The 25,358-nt window shown below is 38.6% G+C and overlaps 4 protein-coding genes across 7 annotated transcripts; 3 read left to right on the forward strand and 1 right to left on the reverse strand.

The window, feature by feature from the left end:
- The first annotated feature begins 2,187 nt into the window (after nt 1–2,187).
- Nucleotides 2,188–7,300, forward strand: ccdc34 (coiled-coil domain containing 34). The gene is made up of 7 exons (XM_074632181.1): nt 2,188–2,315; nt 3,604–3,885; nt 4,364–4,508; nt 5,063–5,170; nt 5,326–5,484; nt 5,595–5,724; nt 5,930–7,300. Exons 2-7 carry the CDS (start codon nt 3,617–3,619, stop codon nt 6,118–6,120), a joined length of 1,002 nt encoding a protein of 333 aa, XP_074488282.1. The 5' UTR covers nt 2,188–2,315; nt 3,604–3,616; the 3' UTR covers nt 6,121–7,300.
- Nucleotides 7,301–7,437: 137 nt separating this feature from the next.
- Nucleotides 7,438–11,279, forward strand: rab19 (RAB19, member RAS oncogene family). Of its 2 annotated transcripts, XM_074632184.1 has the most exons (6): nt 7,438–7,640; nt 7,997–8,041; nt 8,176–8,273; nt 8,871–9,059; nt 9,491–9,674; nt 10,774–11,279. In XM_074632184.1, exons 3-6 carry the CDS (start codon nt 8,223–8,225, stop codon nt 11,046–11,048), a joined length of 699 nt encoding a protein of 232 aa, XP_074488285.1. In that variant the 5' UTR covers nt 7,438–7,640; nt 7,997–8,041; nt 8,176–8,222; the 3' UTR covers nt 11,049–11,279. The 2 variants fall into 2 exon arrangements, with proteins under 2 accessions (XP_074488285.1, XP_074488283.1); XM_074632182.1 differs by lacking the exon at nt 7,997–8,041.
- Nucleotides 11,280–11,283: 4 nt separating this feature from the next.
- Nucleotides 11,284–15,915, reverse strand: hdhd5 (haloacid dehalogenase like hydrolase domain containing 5). Its single transcript, XM_074632180.1, has 8 exons — nt 15,564–15,915; nt 14,413–14,628; nt 14,197–14,309; nt 13,669–13,762; nt 13,551–13,584; nt 13,285–13,459; nt 12,991–13,179; nt 11,284–12,833 (listed from the first exon to the last, which is right to left on the reverse strand). The coding sequence occupies exons 1-8, from the start codon at nt 15,672–15,674 to the stop codon at nt 12,410–12,412; spliced, it is 1,356 nt and encodes a 451-aa protein (XP_074488281.1). The 5' UTR covers nt 15,675–15,915; the 3' UTR covers nt 11,284–12,409.
- A 1,811-nt stretch (nt 15,916–17,726) lies between these two features.
- Nucleotides 17,727–24,244, forward strand: ccdc77 (coiled-coil domain containing 77). Of its 3 annotated transcripts, XM_074632185.1 has the most exons (13): nt 17,857–17,900; nt 19,077–19,095; nt 19,174–19,222; nt 19,565–19,751; nt 19,880–20,022; nt 20,555–20,651; nt 21,286–21,376; nt 21,626–21,717; nt 22,491–22,639; nt 22,858–23,098; nt 23,269–23,394; nt 23,511–23,663; nt 23,936–24,244. In XM_074632185.1, exons 3-13 carry the CDS (start codon nt 19,188–19,190, stop codon nt 24,080–24,082), a joined length of 1,461 nt encoding a protein of 486 aa, XP_074488286.1. In that variant the 5' UTR covers nt 17,857–17,900; nt 19,077–19,095; nt 19,174–19,187; the 3' UTR covers nt 24,083–24,244. The 3 variants fall into 3 exon arrangements, with proteins under 3 accessions (XP_074488288.1, XP_074488287.1, XP_074488286.1); XM_074632187.1 differs by lacking the exon at nt 19,077–19,095 and having other exon boundaries at nt 17,727–17,900; XM_074632186.1 differs by lacking the exon at nt 19,077–19,095 and having other exon boundaries at nt 17,788–17,900; nt 21,629–21,717.
- The last annotated feature ends 1,114 nt before the right edge of the window (nt 24,245–25,358 follow it).

Raw genomic sequence — 25,358 nt, forward strand, 5'->3', positions numbered from 1 at the left:
AATACAAAATATAATAAACAAATAAATTATTATCTATAGATCAAGCTACCCAGCAGTATGTAAAGTAGTTAAAATCCGCAACACCTTTACCAGCTGCAACATCAAAATAATGCTTACACATAAATGCATCATTAATTATAATCAATTAACATACATTATTCTGAAATAGGACATTCTGCATGAGTACTTTACTTTTGATACTTTAAGTCTGTTAGATGCTAATATTTCTTTTACTAAAGCTTTGAATGCAGGGCTTTTACTTGTAACTGAGTATTCCTAGACTGTGGTATTGCTAATTTTACTCAAGTAAAAAATCAGAGAGCTTCTTCCATCACTGATACAGAGTTACTGTAATCTAGCTGTACACTGTTGGCACTTGTTTTAAAACTTTTATTTAAAAAAAATCCTGTTTATTTGAAACTCAATAATTCTTTGCAATGAACAAAGTCATAGATTAAATGATAATCAAGAACTCGGGGACACATGATCTTGCCTAATCAGTGGGCTTTCGCATGAAAAGACATAAAACAAGACAATAAATTAATTTAACGCTGCAGGTATTTACAAACACTCACAAAATGCCACATCCCTTTGTGAAAGCAGCCCATCAGTGTACGAGCTCATACTGGAGCGCCTGCTGGTAATTAGACTGATAATGTTAAGTGGGAGTGAGACAGAGTGCACAGGCAGGTTAACTCCAACTGGATCAGAGCTGCTAGATAAACAATAGCTGCCTGTTTTTGCAGTATAGGGAGTAAACTCATTGTCTGAAGCACAACCATAAAGCACAGCCCAGACAAGCACTGAACAGAATAACGCTGGAATAAAAGAGTACCTTTTCACAAAACCCTAGGATAAAAAAACTTTTTCACTCAGAAATGTTTGGTGTGACCAAAATATCTATTAAAATAAGATCAAATAAATGATTTTAAAGAATCTGCATAGATATTGTAACACCAACAACCCTTAAATAAGTAAAGCTAAATCATCTTCTAAATGTCCATCCTTTAGGATCTTACAAGCTAGTATGACAAAATGAATCAGTGGCCTTGCTTATGACTTTTAATAAGATTGTTTTCTGTAGGCCTAAATATTATTCAGATGTTTAAAAGTGTATAGACCTACTGTATATGATTATAAATCCAATTAAAGTATTCCTAATTGGAGGTAAAATTGTAATCAAGTTGAAAATTAAGAGATTCAAGAGATATTGTCTCTAACAAGAACAATTGCAGCTGCAACACCAATCAGATGCCAAGTCATTCAGATATATAATAAATAACCATTTGAAAGTACCAAACATAAACTACAATATAAACTAACAACATAAAAGTACCAAAATGTATGATGTTAAATAACTTAATAAATATAATACATAATAAGAAAGACAGCCAATGTAAAAGAAGCAAGTAGGCTAAGATAAGATAAGATAAGATAAGATAAGATAAGATAAGATATTCCTTTATTAGTCCCGCAGTGGGGACATTTGCAGTGTACAGCAGCAAAGGGGATAGTGCAAAAAACAAGAAGCATCAGCTAACACAGTAAAAAAAAAGAGCTAAACAAAGTGTAACAAATTATGAACCATTTAAATAGTATAAAATAGGAGCAGTATATACAGTATTGACACTAAACAGACTATTAAAAAATTGCACAAGTGGAAAATGATATTGCACAGTGAGAATGAAATGAAATTCCACCTGAAAATATTGCACGGTATGAATGAATTACACCTGAGTAGTAATAATGATAATGATATTGCACAGTCATTATACAGTTTAGTGCAGTTATTGTCAGTTTTGGGTGTGTAGGCTATGTGGTGTAAGTGGTCTACTGGGAGCAGTGCTGGTTATGGAGTCTGACAGCTGCTGGAAGGAAGGACCTGTGATAACGCTCCTTCACACACTTTGGGTGGAGCAGCCTACCACTAAGTGTAATAGAATAGGGATAATCGCACTTATATGTATATGTTAGTTAGTAGGCCAAATATAATATTTACAAAAAATACATTTTCTGTCATTTTGTGACATCTTCTTTGAAAAAAAAATATAATTAAAAAAAATAAAATAATAATAATATATTTTGATGTAGATGACGTACACATTCAATAACCATATAAATGTCCATGAACATCTAATCACTAATGATGTTGGCAAAGCGTCACGCGTCACCATGGTTACAGAGGCAGCGTTCAGTTGGTTGCAGCGTGGGGGCGTGGTGTATCATGGGAAAAGAAGTTGTTAGCAAACCAGTTCCAGCGTTGGTTAAAGAGAAGAGCACAACAGATCGACCTTTCTTCAAATAAACGCACAAAGGTGGGTTACGAAGCGGTCACAGTTCTTCCAGAGTTAGATAGAGACACTGCACACATGCACCGTGAAGTTAACTAGCATAATACTCAGCATTAAACTTCTGTAGCACGTTAGCTAACAGTCAAGCTAACCACCGCTAGCTGCTGTTAGCTGTGAGTGCTAACGTTAGCTCCACTCTGCTAACCGTCACAGCCAGCTGTTGACATCAGCATGAGTTACTACTGATATGTTCAGGTGGAGTTTCATTTCATTCTCACTGTGCAATATCATTTTCCACTTGTGCAATTTAGATAATAGTCTGTTTATTGTCAGTACTGTATATACTGCTCCTATTTTTATACTTCCTTCTATTTAAATGGTTCATATTGTGTTACACTTTGTTTAGCTCTTTTTTTACTGTGTTAGCTGATGCATCTTGTTTTTTGCACTATCCCCTTTGCTGCTGTACACTGCAAATTTCCCCACTACGGGACTAATAAAGGAATATCTTATCTTATCTTATCTTAGCCTATTTGCTTCTTTTACATTGGCTGTCTTTCTTATTATGTATTATATTTATTAAGTTATTTAACGTCATACATTTTGGTACTTTTATGTTCATATTGTAGTTTATGTTTGGTACTTTCAAATGGTTATTTATTATATATCTGAATGACTTGGCATCTGATTGGTGTTGCAGCTGCAATTGTTCTTGTTAGAGACAATATCTCTTGAATCTCCTAAATTTCAACTTGATTACAATTTTACCTCCAATTAGGAATACTTTAATTGGATTTATAATCATATACAGTAGGTCTATACACTTTTAAACATCTGAATAATATTTAGGCCTACAGAAAACAATCTTATTAAAAGTCATAAGCAAGGCCACTGATTCATTTTGTCATACTAGCTTGTAAGATGCTAAAGGATGGACATTTAGAAGATGATTTAGCTTTACTTATTTAGGGGTTGTAGGTGTTACAATATTTTTGCAGATTCTTTAAAATCATTTATTTGATCTTATTTTAATAGATATTTTGGTCACACCAAACATTTCTGAGTGAAAACGTTTTTTTTATCCTGAGGTTTTGTTAAAAGGTACTCTCTTGTTCCAGCGTTCATTCTGTTCAGTGCAATCTCCCAACTGCGGGACTAATAAAGGAATATCTTATGCTATCTTATCTTAGCGTTATGTTTGTGTATTGTTCGTCACTGAAAAGCTTCATAGGTGTATTTGACAATAGCAAAACTCTGACATAACTTATGGAAAACATTCTCATGTGTGGACTTTGTGTGTTTGTCGAAGCAGACATCGGCTAGTAATGTCTGGAGGGAGGATGCCGGACTGTCCTACCTCTGCGTCCAAGGGCTTCAGCTCGACCCCTGTCAAAGTGAGCCAAGGGAAAGACCTGCACACATCCAAGGGCTTGGACAACGGTGTCCTATCCGACGACGAAGATACATTCTCTCTGCTTTCTCCCATCTATCATGACAGCTTTGACAGCGATGAAGATCTGCTGGAGCCCAGTCCAGCTCAGCAGACTTCACCCAGGCAGAGCGACACCTCCAGACTCAGCGTTTCACCAGACAGGTACTGCAGAAGATACTCTCTGATCTGAGTCAAAGACCACAGACTGCATGATTCAGACAGACAAAATATAGATAGATAGATAGATAGATAGTAACTTCATTAAGCCCGAGGGAAATTCAAGTTTCCAGCATCACAGTTCCATAGTGCAAAACATGTTAGTAAAAAGGCAGTAAAAAAGTTAGTGTAAAGTACAAAAAAAAATATACCAGATATAAAAATACAAGGAGATGAAGAAAACTGTTAAAACTGAATATAGTGCAGGGTAACAGCTGTGATACACGACTATTAAAAAAGTGAATATAGTGCAGAAGAGACTGTTAAAAGTGAGTATAGTGCATTATTATCTGTCCTGCAGACCGTCCTCCTTTGTCCCCCCTCCCTAGAGAGGTGTTGTCCAGTTTGATGGCTCGAGGGACAAAAGATTTCCTGAGTCTGTTTGTGGAGCACTTGTATAATTGTACATTTGTTTTTGTTATAGATGTGAGCTACCAAGAACACCTTCAGTGCAGATGTTTAATGCAGCTGTGGAGCGTGCAGGCTCATCTACTCTCAGTGCATGGGAACTGTGGCTGGTGAACAAAGCCAAAGAAGACCGTTTAAAATTGGAAAAACAAGCAGAGGAGGCAAGTTAATTATCATTTATGTCACTGTATAACTACAGCAGTGGTTACTTTCCTACGTTTCTTTTGCTTTTTGTATGTTTCTATAAGGCTAGTCATAGTTTTTCCACTTCATTCTAAATTAGCCGGAAGTTTATATTTCTCCAAAACAGTTATAATCTTAGGTCACATAAATGGGTTCAGTTTAAAGTGCCTTCTACCAGTACAGAAGCTGGAAAAAACAAGCCTGTTCCACTATGGTCCTTTGTCCTGGAATGATCTGCAGGCCAAGCTTAAACTTAAGACCCTTATCTCTTTTGATGATTTTAAACTTAGAATAAAGAAAGTGGTCACTGCTAGCTGCAGTTGCTTCAATTAAATTCCAAACACATGACCAACATGCTGCCCTGTTAATGCACTGTATGATGTAATGTATTATGTCGTACAAAAGTCGTGTGTATATATATATATATATATATATATATATATATATATATAATTTTCTTACTACCAAACATACTTTATTATTGCATGCGATCAGAATCTCACAGTAGAACATTTTATATCTCTTGAATTAGGAGCGGTTACGGAAGGAAAAAAAAGAACAACAAGAAAGGAAGCTGGAACAGAAAAAGATCAAAATCGAAGAAAAGATCCAAGAATGGCTAAAAGTGAAAAGAGAACAGGTACGACTGTTACTTTAAACTCAGTGAAACCACACAAAGCACCACAGCAGATTAGTTGTAATTTGTCAGAACTTTGTACACAGTACTGCTACACTAATAATGCTACCCTATCCAATGCTGACAGTCTGTTATTTATTTTCTTCTTACAAACCCAGGAGAAGCAAGAGCAACTTCTGAAACTGAGCAAAGAGGAGGAGGAGATGCAGAGGCTGCGGGAGAAACGGAGGGTGACTGAACAGAGAGCTCAACAAAAGTACAAAGACTGGCTACAAAAGAAGAATCAAGAAAAAATAGAAATGGAAAAGAAGGAGAAAGTGTGCATCTTTTTTTATTTTTCTGCTTTTAATGATAATATTTTAAAGTTAAATGTTATTATTGACAAACAGAACTGGAGAGATTCTGATAGAGACTTTTATTTTGATAGGAGGAAGCTGCCCTGAAGGAGGAGCAGGAGAAAGAGCGCCACAAGAGGGCACAGGAGAAGTTTAAGGACTGGCTGGCAAATGCCAATGAAAAAAGCAGAGCGAGTCCCAAATCACCGTGCTACCCAACAAGTAAGGTCATATGGGAATTATTAACTAGGCTTATCAATTTTTGACACCATATAATTGATAAAATCTATAATAGTAGCAATATAACTGTGTTTATGTTAGTTTCAGACTGCACCAAATGTGATTGTAGCTTATTAGTTTTATTTGCCCAGCTGATATACACTGTATTTGTTATATATCAGTATTGTATTGCTTTGATTACTTCCAGGTCCCTACGACAATTCCTACCCATCACCCAGCTTCTGCAATCCAGTCCCATGGAAGCCGATTCACGTCCCTCCTCCAGAAACGCCACTGAATAAGACAGCTGGCAAGAAATCTCAGAAACAAAGGAAATGCCAACAAAGCCCCAGCACCGCGTTTAGACTGAGAAACTCACAGTTGCTGCAGAGGAGATGACACGGCAGACCGACGTCTGTGACTGACACGGTAGCTTAGTTACGGCTCTAATATGATTTCATCACCACTCATCCACTCCACCACAGATCCTGAACTGAGACTCTACTGAATCACATAAGTATTTCTGTTCACTATTATGGATGTGGTAATTAAGCTACCATATCTTTATTTTGGTTTGTTATACTGTTGTACACTGGAGCGATTTTTGTAATAATGCACAAGCACAAATTAGTTTGTACGTAAGGATGTCTGATGTTTGGGAATTGTACATGATTTTACAAAGATGTTTATAATTTATCCTGATGCTTATGTCAGCTTTCATACCATAATAATGTCTAGCATAAATGTTGTCAAAGCTAGACATTTAAAAAAACTGGGCCCAATCCCAATATCCTCACTCAGACTCACAGACTTTGAGGAGCGTTCCCCCAAAGTCTGTGAGGGTTAAGGGCTGTCCCACTGTCAAATCGTCAGTTGCATGAGGGCTCTCACGCAGACAGTTTGAGCCCTTTATGAACACTTTCCGTAAGTCTGCATTTCTGCAGACTTTGCCTGAGAGAATTACCCACAATTCTTAGCTTTGTGACATTTAAACACAGGGTTACCAGGGGAAGCCCGGAGGCTGTTAAAAAAAGGGTGAAAAAGAGGACGGCACACAGGTGTTCAACATGGCACAATAAATTAGCCTACACAAAAATAGTAACATTTAGGATTTAAGTTGGTACATAAAAAACACATGAAATCAGAGGAATGAAAGCAGTAGACTATCATCGTATCATCATTACACACCTGGTTTATTAATCAACCATTTTTAAAATTTTGACTTTGGCAAAAACAAGTAAATTGAATATTTGACAATTAGGCTACCTCTCGTCTCGTAAGGCAAGAGCCTGGAAGACGTTCAAATTTGGCTTTAAAAAACGTAAAATAAAAACCCATCATTGCCATCGTCAAGGTAACATGATATGTCACAAACAGCTGTCCCATTCATATTTATACTATTTCAAGCTCTTGTAGCGTCTCACACTCAACCATTTACCAGGTGACATCAGTCAAGTCCCTGAGGGTTCAGGGCTGAAGGCTTTAGGGGGGACATTGGGATTGGACCCTGGAGATTATTTATGTTTTATCCTGTAAATTTAATCAATTTTCTATTTGGATAAAAGGGACATTGTCAAAGTTATTTTTCCCTGTTATTATTGTCTTATTTGTGCCATCACTATATGGTCAACAAAACCACATTTCATTCATTACATTCAATAAGGCATCAACCACACACAACCACACAGCAGAAAGAAGGTGGCTGGTGGTCACGGCCAAAGATAGACCCAGCTTGGTAAAGTGCCCCTCACACTCACACATTGTTCTGTGTCCAGCTGTGCCTTGTTCTTCTATGGGCTGAGATGACGACAGAACAAGTGAGGGGGTGGAGAGAGAAAGAGAGAGACTGATTCAGATTCAGAGCAGTATCCTCATTCTGTGTTAACATCTCACTGTGATATCAATGTATGCAGCCTGAGGTAAAATGATTTTAATTATGTTAGATTATCCTGTCTTTAACTGCATCCTTTCAATGTGTCTGTCGTGTTTTGTCAGTGCTTACGCTATGCTTAACCCCCCGTCTGTTGTTGAGTGCTGTGGAATGTGTTAGTTGACAGTAGTCAGCCAGGGGGATAACAGTGTAGGGCGTTTTTAAAATGTACAAAAAACATTCTGGGGTCCAAAGGACAGCTGTTAAGACACATGTCAAGTGTTTACTTTCTGTCAGGAGATGTGAAATTTGCAGGAGTGGTTTAAGTGTTTGCTCAGGGATATTTGCACACTGAGCCTTGTAAGCAGAACCTGTCTTCATAAAGATATGCTATTCTGTTCAAAGTCAGCCTCCAGCACTTCGGCTCTCTGTGTACCTCTAACTAAAATGGTAAGTCATAACCAGTTAGTTATAAAACCAGAGAGCTCAGTATGTCTAAATCTATCCCATCCACATGCCTGAGCCATTACTTTTGTTAATAAGCGATGTTTCAGGTCATTGAGTTTTATTTCTGCCTCTTCCAGGTATTGTGTCCTACTGCAGAGCCTGAATAGAAAACTCACATCCCAAGATGCAGTGGTGCAGGTGGGCCGGCAGTTGGAGGTCACACCTACCAAGACAGGTAGGAGGCGTGTCTATAATATCTCAGACTGAAAGTGAGGGGGGAGCGGTGTAGAGGGCAGAGAGAGTGACAGTCTAAAGGGCAGCAGTGCAGAGTAAACGTGTGTTTAAGACTTCAAGAATGTGTCCGATAGACATGGAAACAAGCACAGGATGAAGAAACACAACTTTTGGATGCTGACATACTTACAGGAAAAAGGGAATTTGAATCCTGAGTAGAGTTTGTGAATGAGGTTAAAAATGACAGAAGAGGCAAGCTGTTGGAGTAAAAACTGGATTCAACAGTGAGATTATTCATATATTTAGTGTTTTTTTTTTAATCTGACTGGGACAACTTCACCTGTGGATCACATATTCAGCTGGAGCCACATGAACTCTTATATACTGCTGGTATAAACCTGATTAGCCCCTTTTTTTTCTGACAAGGATGTGACTGCTGTGTCTGTAAATAGTCTGCGTTTTTATTGACACAACTTGGAAGGAACCAGTTCTGTTGCATAGAGGCACAGAGATCTTGGATCTAGTGTTTCAGCATCAGTGTGTGTGTGTGTGTGTGTGTTGTTTTTTCTGTGTATATATTCCTCCCTTCACCATGCAGTCTGCAGGGCCGGAGATTGAGGACTCTTTCGACTTTCTTTTCAAAATCATCCTGGTTGGGGACTCAGATGTGGGGAAGACCTGCGTGGTCCAGAGGTTCAAGTCCGGCATATTCATCGAGAAACAGCAAAACACCATCGGGGTCGACTTCACTGTTCGCACCCTGGACATCGATGGCAAGAAAGTGAAGGTAGGTGACATGCACTCTGCTCTTTTCATGCTTTTAGAAGTTGAGTTTTGCTCAAACACATTCCTGGATCACAGCTTATGATGCACAATCATTCCCACATACATTAGGGATCACTTAATTTGATCATGGGTATATTTTGATGTGAGATGTGTCTCTTATCTCAAAGTAAATACTCCCTTTGCTTGCTTCAGTTGATCAGTATTTTTTTCCTCTAAAGAGTGGCTGACTGCCTCCTTCAGATGACATCATCTATGTGTTAGCTTTCTGGGTGTGTTAATTCGTTAACTGCATGGATGTTTTGTTATGCTAATGAGTTTTGGCACAATGACTCAGAGTTCACAGCACGTCTGAATAACTTCTGAAGAGTGTTTTTGAAGCAAAAGAACAATCATTTAAGTCACATTGGATTGAGTTTTGTGTTGTCATTGCAGATGCAGGTGTGGGACACAGCAGGACAGGAGCGTTTCCGCACCATAACTCAAAGCTATTACCGCAGTGCCCACGGGGCCATAGTGGCCTATGACATCACACGCCGCACCACGTTTGAATCCGTCACTCACTGGATCAGGGAGGTGGAGCAGTTTGGGGCGGCCAGCGTGGTCCTGATCCTCATTGGTGAGTAGTAGAGTGAGAATAAGTTGGTTTTATATTGGTCAGTAAACCCCAAAACATATTCCTAGACTGTAGGACACAATACACCAGTGATTCCCAACCTTTTTTCATCTGATAATGTACAACTATTTTGATAATTTGTCAACCAAAAACTCCAATCATTCTCTGGTTTCAGCTTTTATATGATTAGTAAACTGAATATCTTGGGGTGTTGGACTGTTGGTTTGATGAGCTGAAACAATCAGTGGATTAAATGATGTCAATCGACAGAACAATATACCGTTTTGATAAACAATCATTTCAAGGGGAACACCACCTAAATTAAGAATTCCAATATGTTATTTCCATGGGCTAGGAAAGTTCAATCAATATTTTTTAACATGAGCTGCTCTCTTTCAAAGCCAGACACCAGAGAAGTAAGTCGCAATCTTGTGATGTCATAGAGTATAAAGTCTGGAGCTGCTCCATAGACAAAGAATGAGAGACTGATTTTGTGGACCCACAAAATGTTTTTCTTTTTTATACCCAAATGATCTTTATTCTATTGTAGTGTTGTCAGTTGTGAAAAACAAAATGTACCCAGAACATTTCCCTGGATGCTCTCAGTGTCATCTAGAACATCTCTCCCCATTTATTGTCTATGGAGCAGCTCCAGACTATGACATCACAAGTTTGAGTTTTAGCGCTCTAGTTTTGGGATATGAGAGAGTTGTTCATGTTTATTGATATTTTTGGACTGTCTTAGACCACAGGAGTAACAAGTATGAATTTTGAAAATGGGTGTAATTCCCCTTTAAGTAATTTTTCAAGCAAAAATGCTGAACATTATCTGATTCCAGCTTCTCAAATGTGAGGATTTGATACTTTTCTTTGTCATATATGATAGCAATCTTTTGGGGTTTGTACTGTTGGTCGGAGAAAACAAGCAATATCAATACAAGACATTGGGATCTGGGTAATTGTGAAAAATTGTGGTAGATTGAGAAATAATTTCCACAATTTTCTCTCATTTGATCGACAAAACATTAAATAGAGAAAATGTCAGATTACAATGATAGAGATTGACAACTTATTTCACTTCCTGCTCTGTTCAACCTTGCAGGTAATAAGTCAGACCTTCAGGCTCAGAGGCAGGTGTTGTTCGAGGACGCGTGCACTCTGGCAGAAAACAAAGGTGCGCTGGCCGCTCTGGAAACCTCGGCCAAGGAGGCCCAGAACGTGGAGGCGGCCTTCGTCCTCATGGCCCGGGAGCTGCTGGCACGCAACGGCATGACCATCGTAGACGAGATTTCTGAAGACTCACCTCAATTTATGTTGAATAGCAGCTCCCACCCGGTCCATGGCGGTTCGTCTTCAGATAAAAGGTGTGGCTGCTGAGCGGACTGAAGCAGGGATGATGTGTTGTTTAAGACTTGTTTAGGAGAAACTACATTGCATTGTGTGTGTGAACGTTTTGTACATATTTTGACATTTAATATTTATAGTTTGTAGTATCAGTAACACAGGTATAAATGGTGGTTGCTTATCAAACGTTTTTTGTTATATTTTCATCTGAGGATAACTGCTGCTGAATGTGATACAGCATACAGAATGATTTCACTCGACAAGCAACTTTGTGTGTCTTTCGTCCTTTTTAATTGTTCTTTCATTCAGTACGGCTCTTTCAGCACATTTCCACAGTTTTAACCTACAATTTATTCACTTGCAAATCCTTCTTTGTCATATCTGCTACAAATATATAACACACCAGGACAGTGTGAACATTTCAGTGGTGCTGCAACTTTAGGTACCTTTTTCTGCCACAAAAGTCTTTGATTACAAACATTCACATTAACCATTCATAAAGTTCTAATTACTTTAACCATTTGACAGAAAAATAGCACCTTTTTCATTTCTGTTGAAACTGGGACTTTTCAATTCTACAAAACAATACTAAAATAACAGTACCGTGCTCTTGTTTGAGACCAAATGAGGTACTAAACTGAAACCTGGCAACTTAATCTCATCAGCATTAGTGGTTACGCATTCACCCTATCTTAAAAACAAATCAAGCTGAAATATGATAGCAGTAAAAACAAACAGCAGGACTGGTCTAGTTAAGACCCGCTGGGGGTTGGGGTGTATATTTTGGAAAGGCAAGATGACCCAGTTAGGTAGACGGTTGTGCAAAGAATCAAATCCATCTTTGTCTCTAGACAATACGCTGTGTCACAGATGAACCAGAAGATGTGTCTTTATACAGGGCTCATTCTTTCTGAATCAATCTGATCCAGTTTAAGGTGTAACTATGTTTGAACTATGTCTGTCATCCCTGAACTTACAGATACTAGATAAAAGTCTGAGTGCAGAAAAAATGCATGTAACTCAACATGTAGACTTTTTAACAATCCATGAAAAAAAGAACTTGAGTCCTTGACATACAGTAAAGAGGAAGTAGTAGGTACTGTAGGGCGATTAGAAACTGATGTGTGTTCATTAAATGAAAAAAATACTGCAGCAGTCTGTAAGACATTACCATGCATGACTGACTTAAAATGGGTGTAACTTTCCATTGGGTGTTAAAACTGCATATTGTTGCTTTTTGCAGCTGATTCTATGGCACTTTGACGTGAAACAGCTACATCTCCTCTGTGATAATCAGGGCCATATATTAGTAAAAAAACAAACGCTCATAAAGCTTCTGCTGCTACCAGTTAGAGCTGTTTACTGGACGGCTGTGAGTTTGCGAACCACTCATCCTACTCCAGAGGCCAGCCTTCCTGCTGAAACACCAGCTCCACCGCCTCCTTCACGTCCTCCACCACGAAGGACGGCTGCGTGAGGCTGGGGTCAAAGCGGAAGTCCCTGTGGCCGTGGAAGATGCGCTGCTCTGAGACGGTATGCGCCGGGTCCGCGGGCAGCTCCTGCTGCTCTCTGCTGTACACTCCTGTGCACACCAGGATGGAGCTGCAGCCCTCGGGGAGGTCCTCCTCCGCCCCGTACACACCTGACGCTCCACCTAGTTCCGCTGATGTCATTTTTGGGCCATCATCAACAGTTTCTGGCAAGGCATCTACTCCTACTCCGCCGCTCTTAGCCTGCATCTGGGCCTTGGTGCGGTGAGAAGCCCGCAGGTAGTGGTTGTACAGGTTGGCACCGTATATGTCAGCCATGGGGTTATCGCTGTAAAAGGAGATGGAGTCAGTGACGGCACATTAAAAGGAGCTCTTTCTTCAAATTAAAGTTATTGTGTCAGACAAAGGGACAAAACAGCATGATTCTTGTGTGTCTTGAAGTGTCAAATGTGGGTCGAAAGTCAAGAGACGACTGAGTGACTCACCCTATAGCATACAGCGTTTTCACAGGTGTGGTCCAGCCAAGTCTCTCAGCCTGCTGTCTAATCAGCAGCTCAGCGTAGTTATACGTCACCACGCTGGGTTTACCGATCAGAGCCTCGTACTTCAGCTCATTGCCGGTGACCTTCTTGTACAGGCTCTCTAGGCACACCAGGAACATACCGTGACCAAACCTGTGACACAGGGACATTTAGTATAATATTAACACTTTTAATAATGTTTCAGGGTGTGTATTTTTGACACGCACGCACGCACGCACGCACGCACGCACACAGTACCTGGGATTCTTCGCCTCGGCCATCCACAGCAGGTCCATATTACAGGCCAAGACCGGGATGTGAGGGTACCGCATCGAACTCCAGGCGCTGTCTTGTTTCCCGTTTGTCAGGAGCACGTCGACGATGAGCTGAAGGTTGGTCTCCCATCTGATTGGCTCACCAAATAGGATGACAGCTGGAGGAACAAACATGCGAAGAAGGAAATAACATAAAAAGACAGCCATACCTGTGTTCAATACAAATATAAACACTGTGTGGAAACATACCGTCTATTGGCGGTAAGCCTTTGGTGGAGGGAATCTGTAGGACAATACACACAATTGATTAGATGTCTCGCTCATCCGTAACTGAACAAGAACTGGCTTCAATATTGATACTGCTTACACTATCTTTGGGTCTTCTGTTGTGATCAACGACATCTAGAAGAGGATATGCCTCCCTGAGCATATCTATTGTAACGACATCCTGAAAGCCCAGGCTGAAGTTTGGTGTGTTAAAGTCAAACAGATGAGTTATGAGCCAAAAAACACATATGAAGGAAACACTTCTGTCTAACTAAAGAATCACAGATACCACCTGCTTGCAATGGGGATTTTTCATTCTATAATTTGTTTCCTTACTATATTTCTTTATATGTTCAGGTGTTAACCACTAGGTTATTCTGAGATTTGGTGTTGAATTTGAACTAATGACAAACCCCACAGGAGAAAAAGAAAAAGAAACTCACTCCAATCCCTAAAAAAAAGAAAGAAATCGGTGAAAGGGCCTCACGGAGACAGTCAGACATCAAAGGGTACAAAGATTACATACTGATAACTACGTGGCACATGAACAGAAATACACTGAATAAACAGAACGTGCACACTTTTGAGGTCAACATCCAGAGGGAGTCCCAGATTTAAGACAGGATACTTGTGTGCGACCTCCTCCACGGGACCCTGTCCCGACACCAGCACGCGCATTTTGTGGAACTGGGTGAACATTCGCAAAGGACTGTGGGACAGCATCACCTGGTCTGGAGACACCTGAGAATTAAAGGTTGATGTCAGAGAAGAAGAAGAAAAAAAACACAAGACAAAGCACGCTGAGGACATTTACAAAAAGATATTGAGTGTTCATTCATTTTACCTCCACCTCAAGCAGATGTGACAGAAACTCAGCTTTGGTCTGCCTCATGCAGTTCCCAGCGTTGGTGACGAACACCACAGGCACCTTGTATTTCCCATGGCGGTCCACCAGGTTCTTGAAGCACTGCTTGGCTGCAGGGATCGGCGTCCTGCCTCGAACCAGCACCCCATCAATGTCAAAGAGGAGCCCGAAGGAGCTGGAGCCCTGAGGAGGGAGCTGGGAGCCAGAGAGTGGTGGCATGTGCAGTGTGAAAACATGCGGTTGTTCATTAACTTGCTGTGACACTACAGACTGAGTTCTCGTCATAATCTCGTCACTTCACACACAGGGAACTGCGTGAGACTTTGTCCTCAGAGTATATAAATTACACACCACCACAGTTTTATTGGAGCAGAGAACTCATTGATGATGATAGTAATAACTGGTGTTGTAAATGTGAGATGTGCTTAACACCACAGTAATCATCATCCGTGTGTGTGTGCTGTAATTAGCTTCAACATGGTGTTCAATGTGTTTTCTTTCCATTTTAGCTTTGCAATTGGCAAACAAATAAGCACAACAGATGAAAAGCGCATGTCTTTTTCTTAAAGGTCCCATATTATAAAAAAACTGAGATTTTCATGTTTTTTTATTATTTTGAAGCAGGTTTAAGTGTTATATAAACACTGTGAAAGTATCGAAACACTCAATCCACAGGGAAATACACACAGCCCGTATTCAGAAACTCTACATTTGAAATGAGCTGTCAGGATTTCTGCCCATTCGTGATGTCACGAATATACAATATTTAGACCCTTTACACAGTTTTAAATGTAAACATACTAAATGTGTCCCAGTTTATTTCCTGTTGCAGTGTATGTGAATGTCATCGGCTGACAGGAAGTACACATGGACCCAAGCTGTTGCCTAGCAACGCAATTCTGTTGCAATTCCGTCAAACAGAGCGTTTCAGAAAGAGGGTAAATACAGGCATATTCAGGCAGACAGTATGAGGAAAATAAAGTTGTTTTTTTTAACATTACAGCATGTAAACATGTTCTAGGAGAAACACAAAATACAAGTATGAACCTGAAAATGAGCATGCTATGGGACCTTTAACTTTGTCTTCATTCACCTCTATCTTAATGTAAATAAAGTTTGCATGTACTTACATGGCTGTAATTTCGTGAGGTCGAAGGCGAGATGTTGACTTGTTTTGCTGCTTCCTCACAGCTGGATTTCAGCAGCTGCCAGGCGGTTTTCAGAGACCTTATTCTCTGCATGTCTGCGGGCACTTTGTGAGTAAAAGCCGGGCTGGTAAACAAGAGACAGTAAAAGCTCAGAGCTGAGCTACTTGAAGCTGAGTTAACGGTAACCGGCTACCTGCGACTGTAGAAATGGGTCATGGTAACAGTGAGAGTGAAATGGGCTCAGCGTTATCTCCTCATGGCTGATAGTGTAGTTAGAGTAGCTGCTGCCATTATTCAGTAACGTTACACACTGACCGACAGTCTGCAACCTCTGGTGAACGCGCATGCGCAGAGCCGGTTCTCTACCGGAAACACTGTAGGTTTGTTTATGATGGGAGTTTATGTAGAAATGAAACCTATAATATATAATAAATATATATAACCTCTCTTAACTGGAACTTACATTTTCATTTTCAACATTATAAACACAATTTAGTCTTTCTGTAAGATGTCATAATACAGTATATTTTCAGTATAAAGTAATGATGTGATATTAATAAATAATAATAAGACAACAATAATAATAATGTATTAGTTAATATATAATAAAAACAATAATAACATTGTTAGTAAAAAGTATAATATAAAGTTGATATATACAATATTTTTTTATAAAAACAAATGTTACTACATTTGTGAACATACTTAATTTAATCTGCCTTCATTTCATTTCATTTTTTAATGAATTCATTTATTTACTCATTTTCTCCTTCATTGCCTTTGTCCTTTCTGTTTTATATTTCAGAGCCGGTTATCTACCGGAATCACTGTAGGTTTGTTTATGATGGGATTTATATAGAAATGAAACCTAATCCTCTCTTAACTGAAACTTAAATTTTAATTTTCAACATTATAAACACAATTTAGACTTTCTGTAAGATGTATGGCATTGATGTATGTATATATTAATATTAATATTTAATCATGACTTTTTATAGAGCTTCCTGTATTGTTATGTATTATATGTAATGTATTGGTTTTATTTTTCCTTTTTATTATGTGGACCTTGAGTCTGCAATAAAGTTTGAATTGAATGTCATAATACAGTATATTTTCAGTGTAAAGTAATGAGGTGATATTAATAAATAATAATAAAACAACGATAATAATAATAACAACAACAATAACAATAATGTATTAGTTAATACATAATAAAAACAATAATTCAATTGTTGATAAAAAATAAAATATATAGTTGATAAATAATATAAACTATTTTTTTTATAAAAACAAATGTTACTACATTTGTGAATATACTTAATTTAATCTGCCTTCATTTCATTTAATTTTTTAATGAATTCATTTATTTACTAATTTTCTCCTTCATTGCCTTTGTCCTTTCTGTTTTATATTTCAGAGCCGGTTATCTACCGGAAACACTGTAGGTTTGTTTATGATGGGAGTATATATAGAAATGAAACCTAATCCTCTCTTAACTGAAACTTAAATTTTAATTTTTTAGTTTTTTAGAAAAAAATTTAATTTTCATTTTCATTTTCACAAAAACACAATTTAGACTTTCTGTAAGATGTATGGCATTGATGTATGTATATATTTATATTAATATTAATATTTTTAATATCTTTTAATCATGACTTTTTATAGTGCTTCCTGTATTGTAATGTATGTAATGCATTGTTGTTGTTGTTTTTTTCTTTTTTTCTTATCTGGCCCTTGAGTCTGCAATAAAGTTTGAATTGAATGTCATAATACAGTATATTTTCAGTGTAAAGCAATGAGGTGATATTAATAAATAATAATAAAACAACAATAAAATAAAAAAATATTTATTAGTTAATACATAATAAAAACAATAATAAAATTGTTGATAAAAAATAAAATATATAGTTGATAAATACAATAAACATGTTACTACATTTGTGAACAAGAACGAAGAGGGTCATGTCCGGGTAACAATAATCATAATACATTAATAACTGCAGTATACTAATATAATATAATAATATAATATATATATATAACCCTAACCCTAATATATATAATATAATATAAATAATTATCCCTTACCATCTTATATTTGCCTGTGTTATTAATGTTTTCATGACACTTCACCACTCACACAGTACAGCAGCCCGGCCGGCCGCTGGAGGGCACAACAACGGAAAATAACAACAACAACTTACCACGAAGAAGAAGAAGAGGCGGTAACGTCCGGGGTTCAAAAGCGTGATAGCAACGATCACATCATCAACAACAAGCTGCCCAGACCCCGAGGAGTTCAGGGCTTACAGACTCTGGGTATGTAACATGTATTAATATGTCAGCCAGAAAACGCCAGAGATACATTTACTATAGCCACGTTGTTGTATTTATTCATGTGCTTCCTTTATTTTCGCAGAATCTGAAGTTACATCTGTAAATATACATATCATGAGAGACAGACAGTCTGGTGGAGCATATCTGCTTTGCAACGATAATAATGGACATTGTGAATTTGTTTTACTCGTGAAGTACAACTTCATTCTGCTACAACTGAGAACAGTCTTTTAGCTGAACATGTGTCAGAGTTAAAGTGTGTTATACTTATAAGAATAGTAGACTTATTACTTAATAGTAGATAACCCATGGCAACTGAAATACAAAGTGGATACTTTCCTTATAGATATCAATCAATCAATCAATCAAGCTTTATGTATATAGAACCTTTCAAACAAGTCAAATGCAATTCAAAGTTCTGTACAGACAAAAATGTAGAATGTTAAAAGTGGATTTAGAGACTAATGCAACACCAAAACAACCAATATAAAAGTTCATTGAATAAGAGAGCAATAAAAGATGGGTATTTAAGATAATAAAAGATAAATAAAAATACAAGGAAAATAAAAATAACAATATAAATAAATAAATACAAAATTATGGAACTACACAAAATAAGCAGATTTTATAAAAATAATGAAATTTTAATAAAATAGAATAAAAGAGATAATGATCAACAATATTATGTTGATTAAAGAAAATATAGTAAAATAAACACTATAACGATGATGATAAATAAAATAAGTATAAACAATAAAACCATAAAATTATAAAACACTACATAAAAGCCAGACTAAATAGATGGGTTTTTAGTTTCGGTTTAGAAATAACAATATTTATTATATATATATTATATTGTATATATTCTTACATAGATTATTGATCCCGAGGGAAATTCAAGACAGTGTGTATCACATTTTCCTTTTACATTTTTACTAACTTTCTGTTACCTTGGATATCCTAACCCGTATCCCAACACCTCTTGAGTATTGGCATGTTTGACAACAGTCTTGGACAGAGGTTTTGCTGTAAATATCTCCGTATTCAGTTAATAATGATTTCTCACAGGTGCTCCCCAAGCTGACATCTCTGTATTAACATGTATATTCCATCTCTTATTGAATTTGCAAAGCTTTATCTGCTGGCTTCTTGTTACAGAGTTGGCCGTAGGAAATCGGTGAGTGTTGGACCTGCAACAACAAACCATTTTGCAATATTGCTGAGCGACACTATTTTTTTCCACTTTTGTTTTCAGTGTTGTGTGCTGGGATGGGATCGCCAACAAAAGATGCTACACCACACAGGTAGGACCACATAATCAACAGGGAAATGTTACTGTAGCACTGAGAGTGTCCATTGTGAGAAAGATGCTAAAGCTTTTAACTAATCTCCCTGAATGATGCTTAGACTTATTTTCTCAGTCTGGTCCCCCACTGTTAAAGTCCTAAGTCTTATCCCACATGGATTTAGTCTCACTCCTTAAGTGGGTTTTAATGCCTGGGTAATCATTCATTTAAATTGTTTGCTGTTTCTAAAATTCGCTGCAGACATGTACTGTACATGCACAGAATATAATGTTATATGTTAAAAGATACCACAGGCCTTATAGTTGAGTCTTAGTAAAGTCTTTTCTTTTCTTACCACAGAGCCAACATGCGTACCCCTGGTCGAGAACCTGACTCCCCACTTCCCCCCATCAATGAGCGGCTGGCGTACCTGCGCCCCTCAAGGGAGCTACTGGAGTTCTACAGACAGAAGATCGCCCAGTTTGACGGAGAACATGAGGAGCTGCTGCAGATGCTGGAAAAGTACAAAAGCATCGCAGAGGACCAGGTGAGACAAAGCCAGGAGTCGTATGTGATTGCTTTGTATGTGATGCTGCTTTTCAGGTATGACGGAGTATATTCACCTTTTTTTTTTTTAACTGATCTTCTCTCCGTCCTGGAATTATTATACCTCAGCATAAACTACACTGGGAGGTACGACAGCGTGAGGGAGAGATTACGGAGCTGCAAAACGCTCTGAGTGACATGCAGGTCTACCTTTTCCAAGAGAGAGAACAGTCTCTTCGGCTGTATGCAGAAAATGACCGACTAAAGATCAGGTGGGTGCACGGTTGATAATGAATCCAGCAGATATTTTAACATGTGATAGCAGGAAAAGCACAGGTGTTATTAATATCATTAATAATTAGGGTTTGATCACTGACAGGGCTTACTGGGACACTTAAATGTAACATTAATGTTAGTAGTTATTAGTTCCACCTTGAATATTCCTGAAATTTTGCAACCATAGTAGTTATACCTGTGCTTTTCCTGATATGACAAGTGTAAATGCCTGTCATATAAAAAAGGCCTATTAGATGTTAATAGGTTACTGGGCTATATGATTGGCTGCCATTGGACATACTGCTGCATATTATTTCTGATGATTTAAAGCCCTTACAGACTGCGTAGGCATATACAAACTGTTCTTGATTGACCGAGGTGTAATCAGCCAGAGTAAAAGAAAACACTAGTGTTGGTGCGCAGGGCCTTTAATATCTGTCTCACTCTTCAGTATTGTATTACCATTATTCTTTTTTTCTTTGCACTTCTGTACATACGAGCGATCTAACCTAATTCACTGTTGTACAGAGAGTTGGAGGACAGGAAGAAAATCCAGCACCTTCTTGCCCTGGTGGGTCCTGATGTAGAAGAGATCACATATTTCCATCGGGAACCTCCTCACAAGGTACACATGTTTATTTCATCATAGACCTTTCTCACAGCAGACGTCTTGACCTGTCAAACACAGGTGCCTTAATAAATACTGCATTGGATGGCACGCCTAAATGGAACAGAGCCATTGTTGATTATTTCCACCTGTATTTTTCCAAAATATCTGCAGTGAAAAAGTTTGACTAACCATAACATAATTACAATGTCATTTCCTACATTTTCAAACACAATTTTCAGTGAGGGTCATTACTCAATTTTGTTCCACTTACATGTATAAGCAAACTGACGAAGGAATGCTCATCGCTTGTTATTTCTAACAATAACTTGTGCTGTAAGAGGGCATGTAAATTGGCATGTTAAATCTCTATTTACATAAATTGAGATTTTATGTTTTCTGGCTGCTTACTTGACCACATGACTTAGCTACACCTCTAACAGCGGCTCCAGATGTCTCCACAAGCTTTTGCCTGCATATTTGAATGACACAGTGACATATAAATACTATAAGTTTTTTTTCGTCTTTTTTGTGGGATGACAAAAAAACAGTTTTATTCCACTGTGATTAAGTCTGTGACTGCAAAAAAAGGCGAAGAAAAAAAATCAATGTTTTGAAGACGGCTATATGTGATGTGTTGACCGTATTTCAGGTTACTGTCAGACAGAAGAAGGCTGAATCCTGTTCGGAAGAAAATCTCAATCTCAGGCCAACAAAGTTAAGACCTGTTGCGACCAGGAAAGGTTTGCAAATGTCTTTTCCACATTTAATATTATTTGAATTGTGTCAAATGACTTAAGAAAGATGTGAATATGATTATTTGTTGTTTGTTGTGTTCTTTAATCAAGATGTCAACACTGTTAACGTGTTTAAGCAAACCTGAATAATGACAGTATCTGATCTGGTAATGTTTTCTGTTTAGTCAAACTCAAGCACAGTAAGCTTAGTTGCTCCAGACAGACTGTGCCATTCTGATTTTATGTCTGTTTAAGCAGAGAGCAGCAGGAAAACAAAATCAGCAGACGGGGTAAATGGAGAGAGCCTGGAACAATACAAGAACGACAAACGGACGTTGTTACTACAGGTAGGTCTAGGTGTCCACTTTCTGAATGCATATGTTTAACAAGGGACTGAATTTTTTTCCCCCTTCTCCTGTCTCCATGGCTTTGCTGATGAGTGTACCAACCATAGACTGTATATATATATATATTGGAGCCAGAGTCTGCGCAGTAGGTATCAAGGTCCCGCCCACACATCCGCCCGGGCCAATCACGAGCCGAGCATGGCCGCAGCTTGTTCGCCTGAGCCACCCAACTGCTACATTAGCACCACGGTAGCCGTTTAGTTTGAAAGACACAACAACTAACCATAATATCTCTATAACTACATTCATGATCAAATTGACACGTGTTCTATTACACAGACTTGTGACGGTTATGGAAAGTTAAAGTTACATCTCCTCTCTTTACAATTCCCGAGCCTCCGGCTCCGCAACTACTTCACCCAGAGCAGCTGTCAATCATGACGTCTCACCCCCTTTTTATAGCATCAAATTACTAATTAAAACCAAACTTATCAGAAAAATGAACACTTGAACATACATCAGTGTGATAAGAACTACCTAAAATTACAGAAACCGTATTTGGGAAAATGTTATTTGATGTGTACTTTGACTTTTAGTTTGTCTCATGTCCCACACTCTAACATGGAGGGGGTGGGATTTATGACCTATACTGCAGCCAGCCACCAGGGGGAGATCCAGATGATTTGACTTCACTTTTGGGGAGCTGTCATGTCTTCCATCTTTATATACAGTCTATGGCACCAAGCTATTATTTTTGTGGCTCATGTTTGCAGGTGGAGGCTCTGCAGGCTCAGATGGGGGAACAAACCCGTCTGGTTAAAGAGCAGGTAGAGTCTCTGCTGGAGGATCGAAGGATTCAAACAGAAGAGGGACAGGCACAACGACAGAGAGATCAGGAGCGAGTCACAGTTCTGACTGACAAGTGAGTCTGCGTTCTTAGTCGTTCACGACTACTGTGCTACAGCTGACTGTATTGTAGGAATGATGCTCTTTCAACCCTTTTTCACGTTGTGAAAGGCGGATCGTGACTTGTTTTTCTTCTTTCTGGAATCATACTCATCACTTTAAATGTTAATAAGTACAGTCTTCAGCCTCATCTCAATGTATAACTCGCCCTTTCTCTCACATTTGACACCTCAGGCTCCAGCGAACCCAGAACCTTTTGTATGAGAGCACCAGAGATTTCTTACAGCTAAAGTTTGCCACACGGGCTAATGAGAAAGGTTGGATGGTGGAGAAAGACCGGCTGCTGAAGGAGCTGGACTCTTGCCACAACCGTCTGAGGAAGACGGGCCCAACGTGGCAGCCCAGCAGCAGCACAGCCCTGCTCCTCACCCGGCCTCAGCCAGAGTTACAGCAGACACACAAGGAGGAACTAAAAGTAACATAATTTATATATATATTTTTTTTTTTATATCCCAAAAGAAGAACTAAAAACTTAAAAGAAATCGTTCCTGCTAAATTATCCCTTTTTAAACAAGCTCTTATTGCTTTGAGGTGTTTGTTGGAGTTTTTTTAATTTACCTTTTTCTTTAAATGAATCATCATCAGGCAATGCAGGAGGATCTGAAGCAAGCCCACCGTCTGGCAGAGATGTACAGAGAGCAGTGCATTACGCTGGAGACAGAACTGTCCCAAATCAGAGAGGAAGGGGATGTGGGCAGGGAATTATTTAAGGTACTATGGTTGGACTATACTCATGCACATCTCTGGTTGATTGTTCATATTTTATAGCGATCCCCAAGTTTCTTGTTACTGATGTTTTTCATCGTACCAAATCCGTTTGTGTGCAGGACCGTTCGGACAAAATGGCCAGGCGTCTCCAGCTGATGACTCAGCGCTACGAGGCGCTGGAGAAGAGGAGGGCCATGGAGGTGGAGGGCTTCAAGACGGACCTGAAGCACCTCAGACAGAAATTCAAAGATGTCGAAAAACAACTCCTTAAGGTAAAAAGACTTTCTGAATAGTCTACTAATGTCTTGATTTTTGTTTGTCTTGATCAGGAGAATATATATTATATTGTGATTTCAACACAACACGCATGTTTTGAGCTCTTTCAAAGAAAATATGTGATGTGAACAGATCATAAATTATTACCTTTTATTAAAGAAAACTAAATAAATAGTTTCACAATTGTCGCCTCCAGCCTTGCATACCGTTGATATCATAGTTAACATTTAAATTGTTTAACCAGGTGTATATGTATCCACTGTTTCAGGCTACTCTGAATATTGGGCCCAACCAGGACTTAGCCATCCTGCATGAGGTACGCCAGACCAACAGCAGGACAAAGAAGGTTCAGGGTGAGCTGCTGGCGCTGAAGGCAAAGATCTATGGACTGGAAAACGAGCTGAGGTTTAGCTGAGGACTGGACTGTGGTGTCTCCTGTCTGCCTATAGAGGACGATCTATATGAGATTTATCCCATATGTTTGTGCTACTGTGCTTATTACTGAAACTTAGAGTGAATGTTATTTCTATTTTGTACTTTTGGACTAATAAATATGTTTTGCTACAATGATTTTAAATGAACGAGCACCCACAGTTATTTACAGAATGAATTCTGCAAACAGGCTTCTTCACAGCAGACATCTTGAATTGTCATAGCAGGAAAAGCACAGGTGTGATCTGTTCTATTCAAGTGTCCCAATGAATGATGGGTAACACATCATTTAGTGCAGCTATTCTCAACCACTGGTCCGGGACCCACTGCTGGGCCTCAGAGCCCCACCTAGTGGGCCGGGAGGTACTGCCAAATGGTTAGATCAACCTCTTCAAAATCCGACGGCCGCTGTTCTGTTTTTTCAGAGGTTGTAGCGGGCGGGTTTTAAAGCTACTGTAGAGTAAAGGATACTGGAATGATATGAAACTAAAAATCCTAAGGAATCCATCGGTCCCAACCATGCCATGCTAGCTTTTCGGGAAGGAGGCTAAATAACACTTCAAAGTTACGCTAAATTTTGGTGAGGAAAACCGGTCATGGCCATTTTCAAAGGGGTCCCTTGACTAATGACCTCAAGATATGTGAATGAAAATGGGTTCTATGGTACCCACAAGTCTCCCCTTTACAGACATAAATGTCTCGGATACAGTGACACAAAATGGAGCGTTTTTTTAAACGAAAAGTGATGTTGGAGACAACCCTGCATCAGTAAAAGCTCCAAAGCGTGTCGAGAGGAAATATGCCCCTGAATAGTTTGGATTCATAATGTCAGGCAGTGATGTGTGAGGGTAAGCTGAATATTTATGTGGGTCATTACACCTGACTGTGGCATATAACACATACTTATAGCCCAGTTTGTCATTTATTGGGGAAAGTGGTCCTTGAAATTATTTTAACAATCAGACGTGGGCCTCAAGTTACGAAAAGGCTGAGAACCCCTGATTTAGTGGGACAAGTTTGCTGAAAAACAGAAAGTAAGTGTTTATCCCTTCAAAATAAAAGTCTGAATTTGAAATGTGTGGGAAACAAGAAGTATCGTTATATAAAAAAAATGGCATATTTACTTGAGAGTAGAATAGTTTTTGTAAATATTCAGCTTAGTCGTATTCATTACCCAACCTATTTTATCCTCGTTAATTGTGGTCTTAATCTGAAAATCTTAACTGGAAGCTGTAATTGTACTAGGACTAGCTTGACGT

The sequence above is a fragment of the Sebastes fasciatus genome, chromosome 4 (assembly GCF_043250625.1).
Source record: "Sebastes fasciatus isolate fSebFas1 chromosome 4, fSebFas1.pri, whole genome shotgun sequence".
Taxonomy (NCBI): Eukaryota; Metazoa; Chordata; class Actinopteri; order Perciformes; family Sebastidae; genus Sebastes; species Sebastes fasciatus.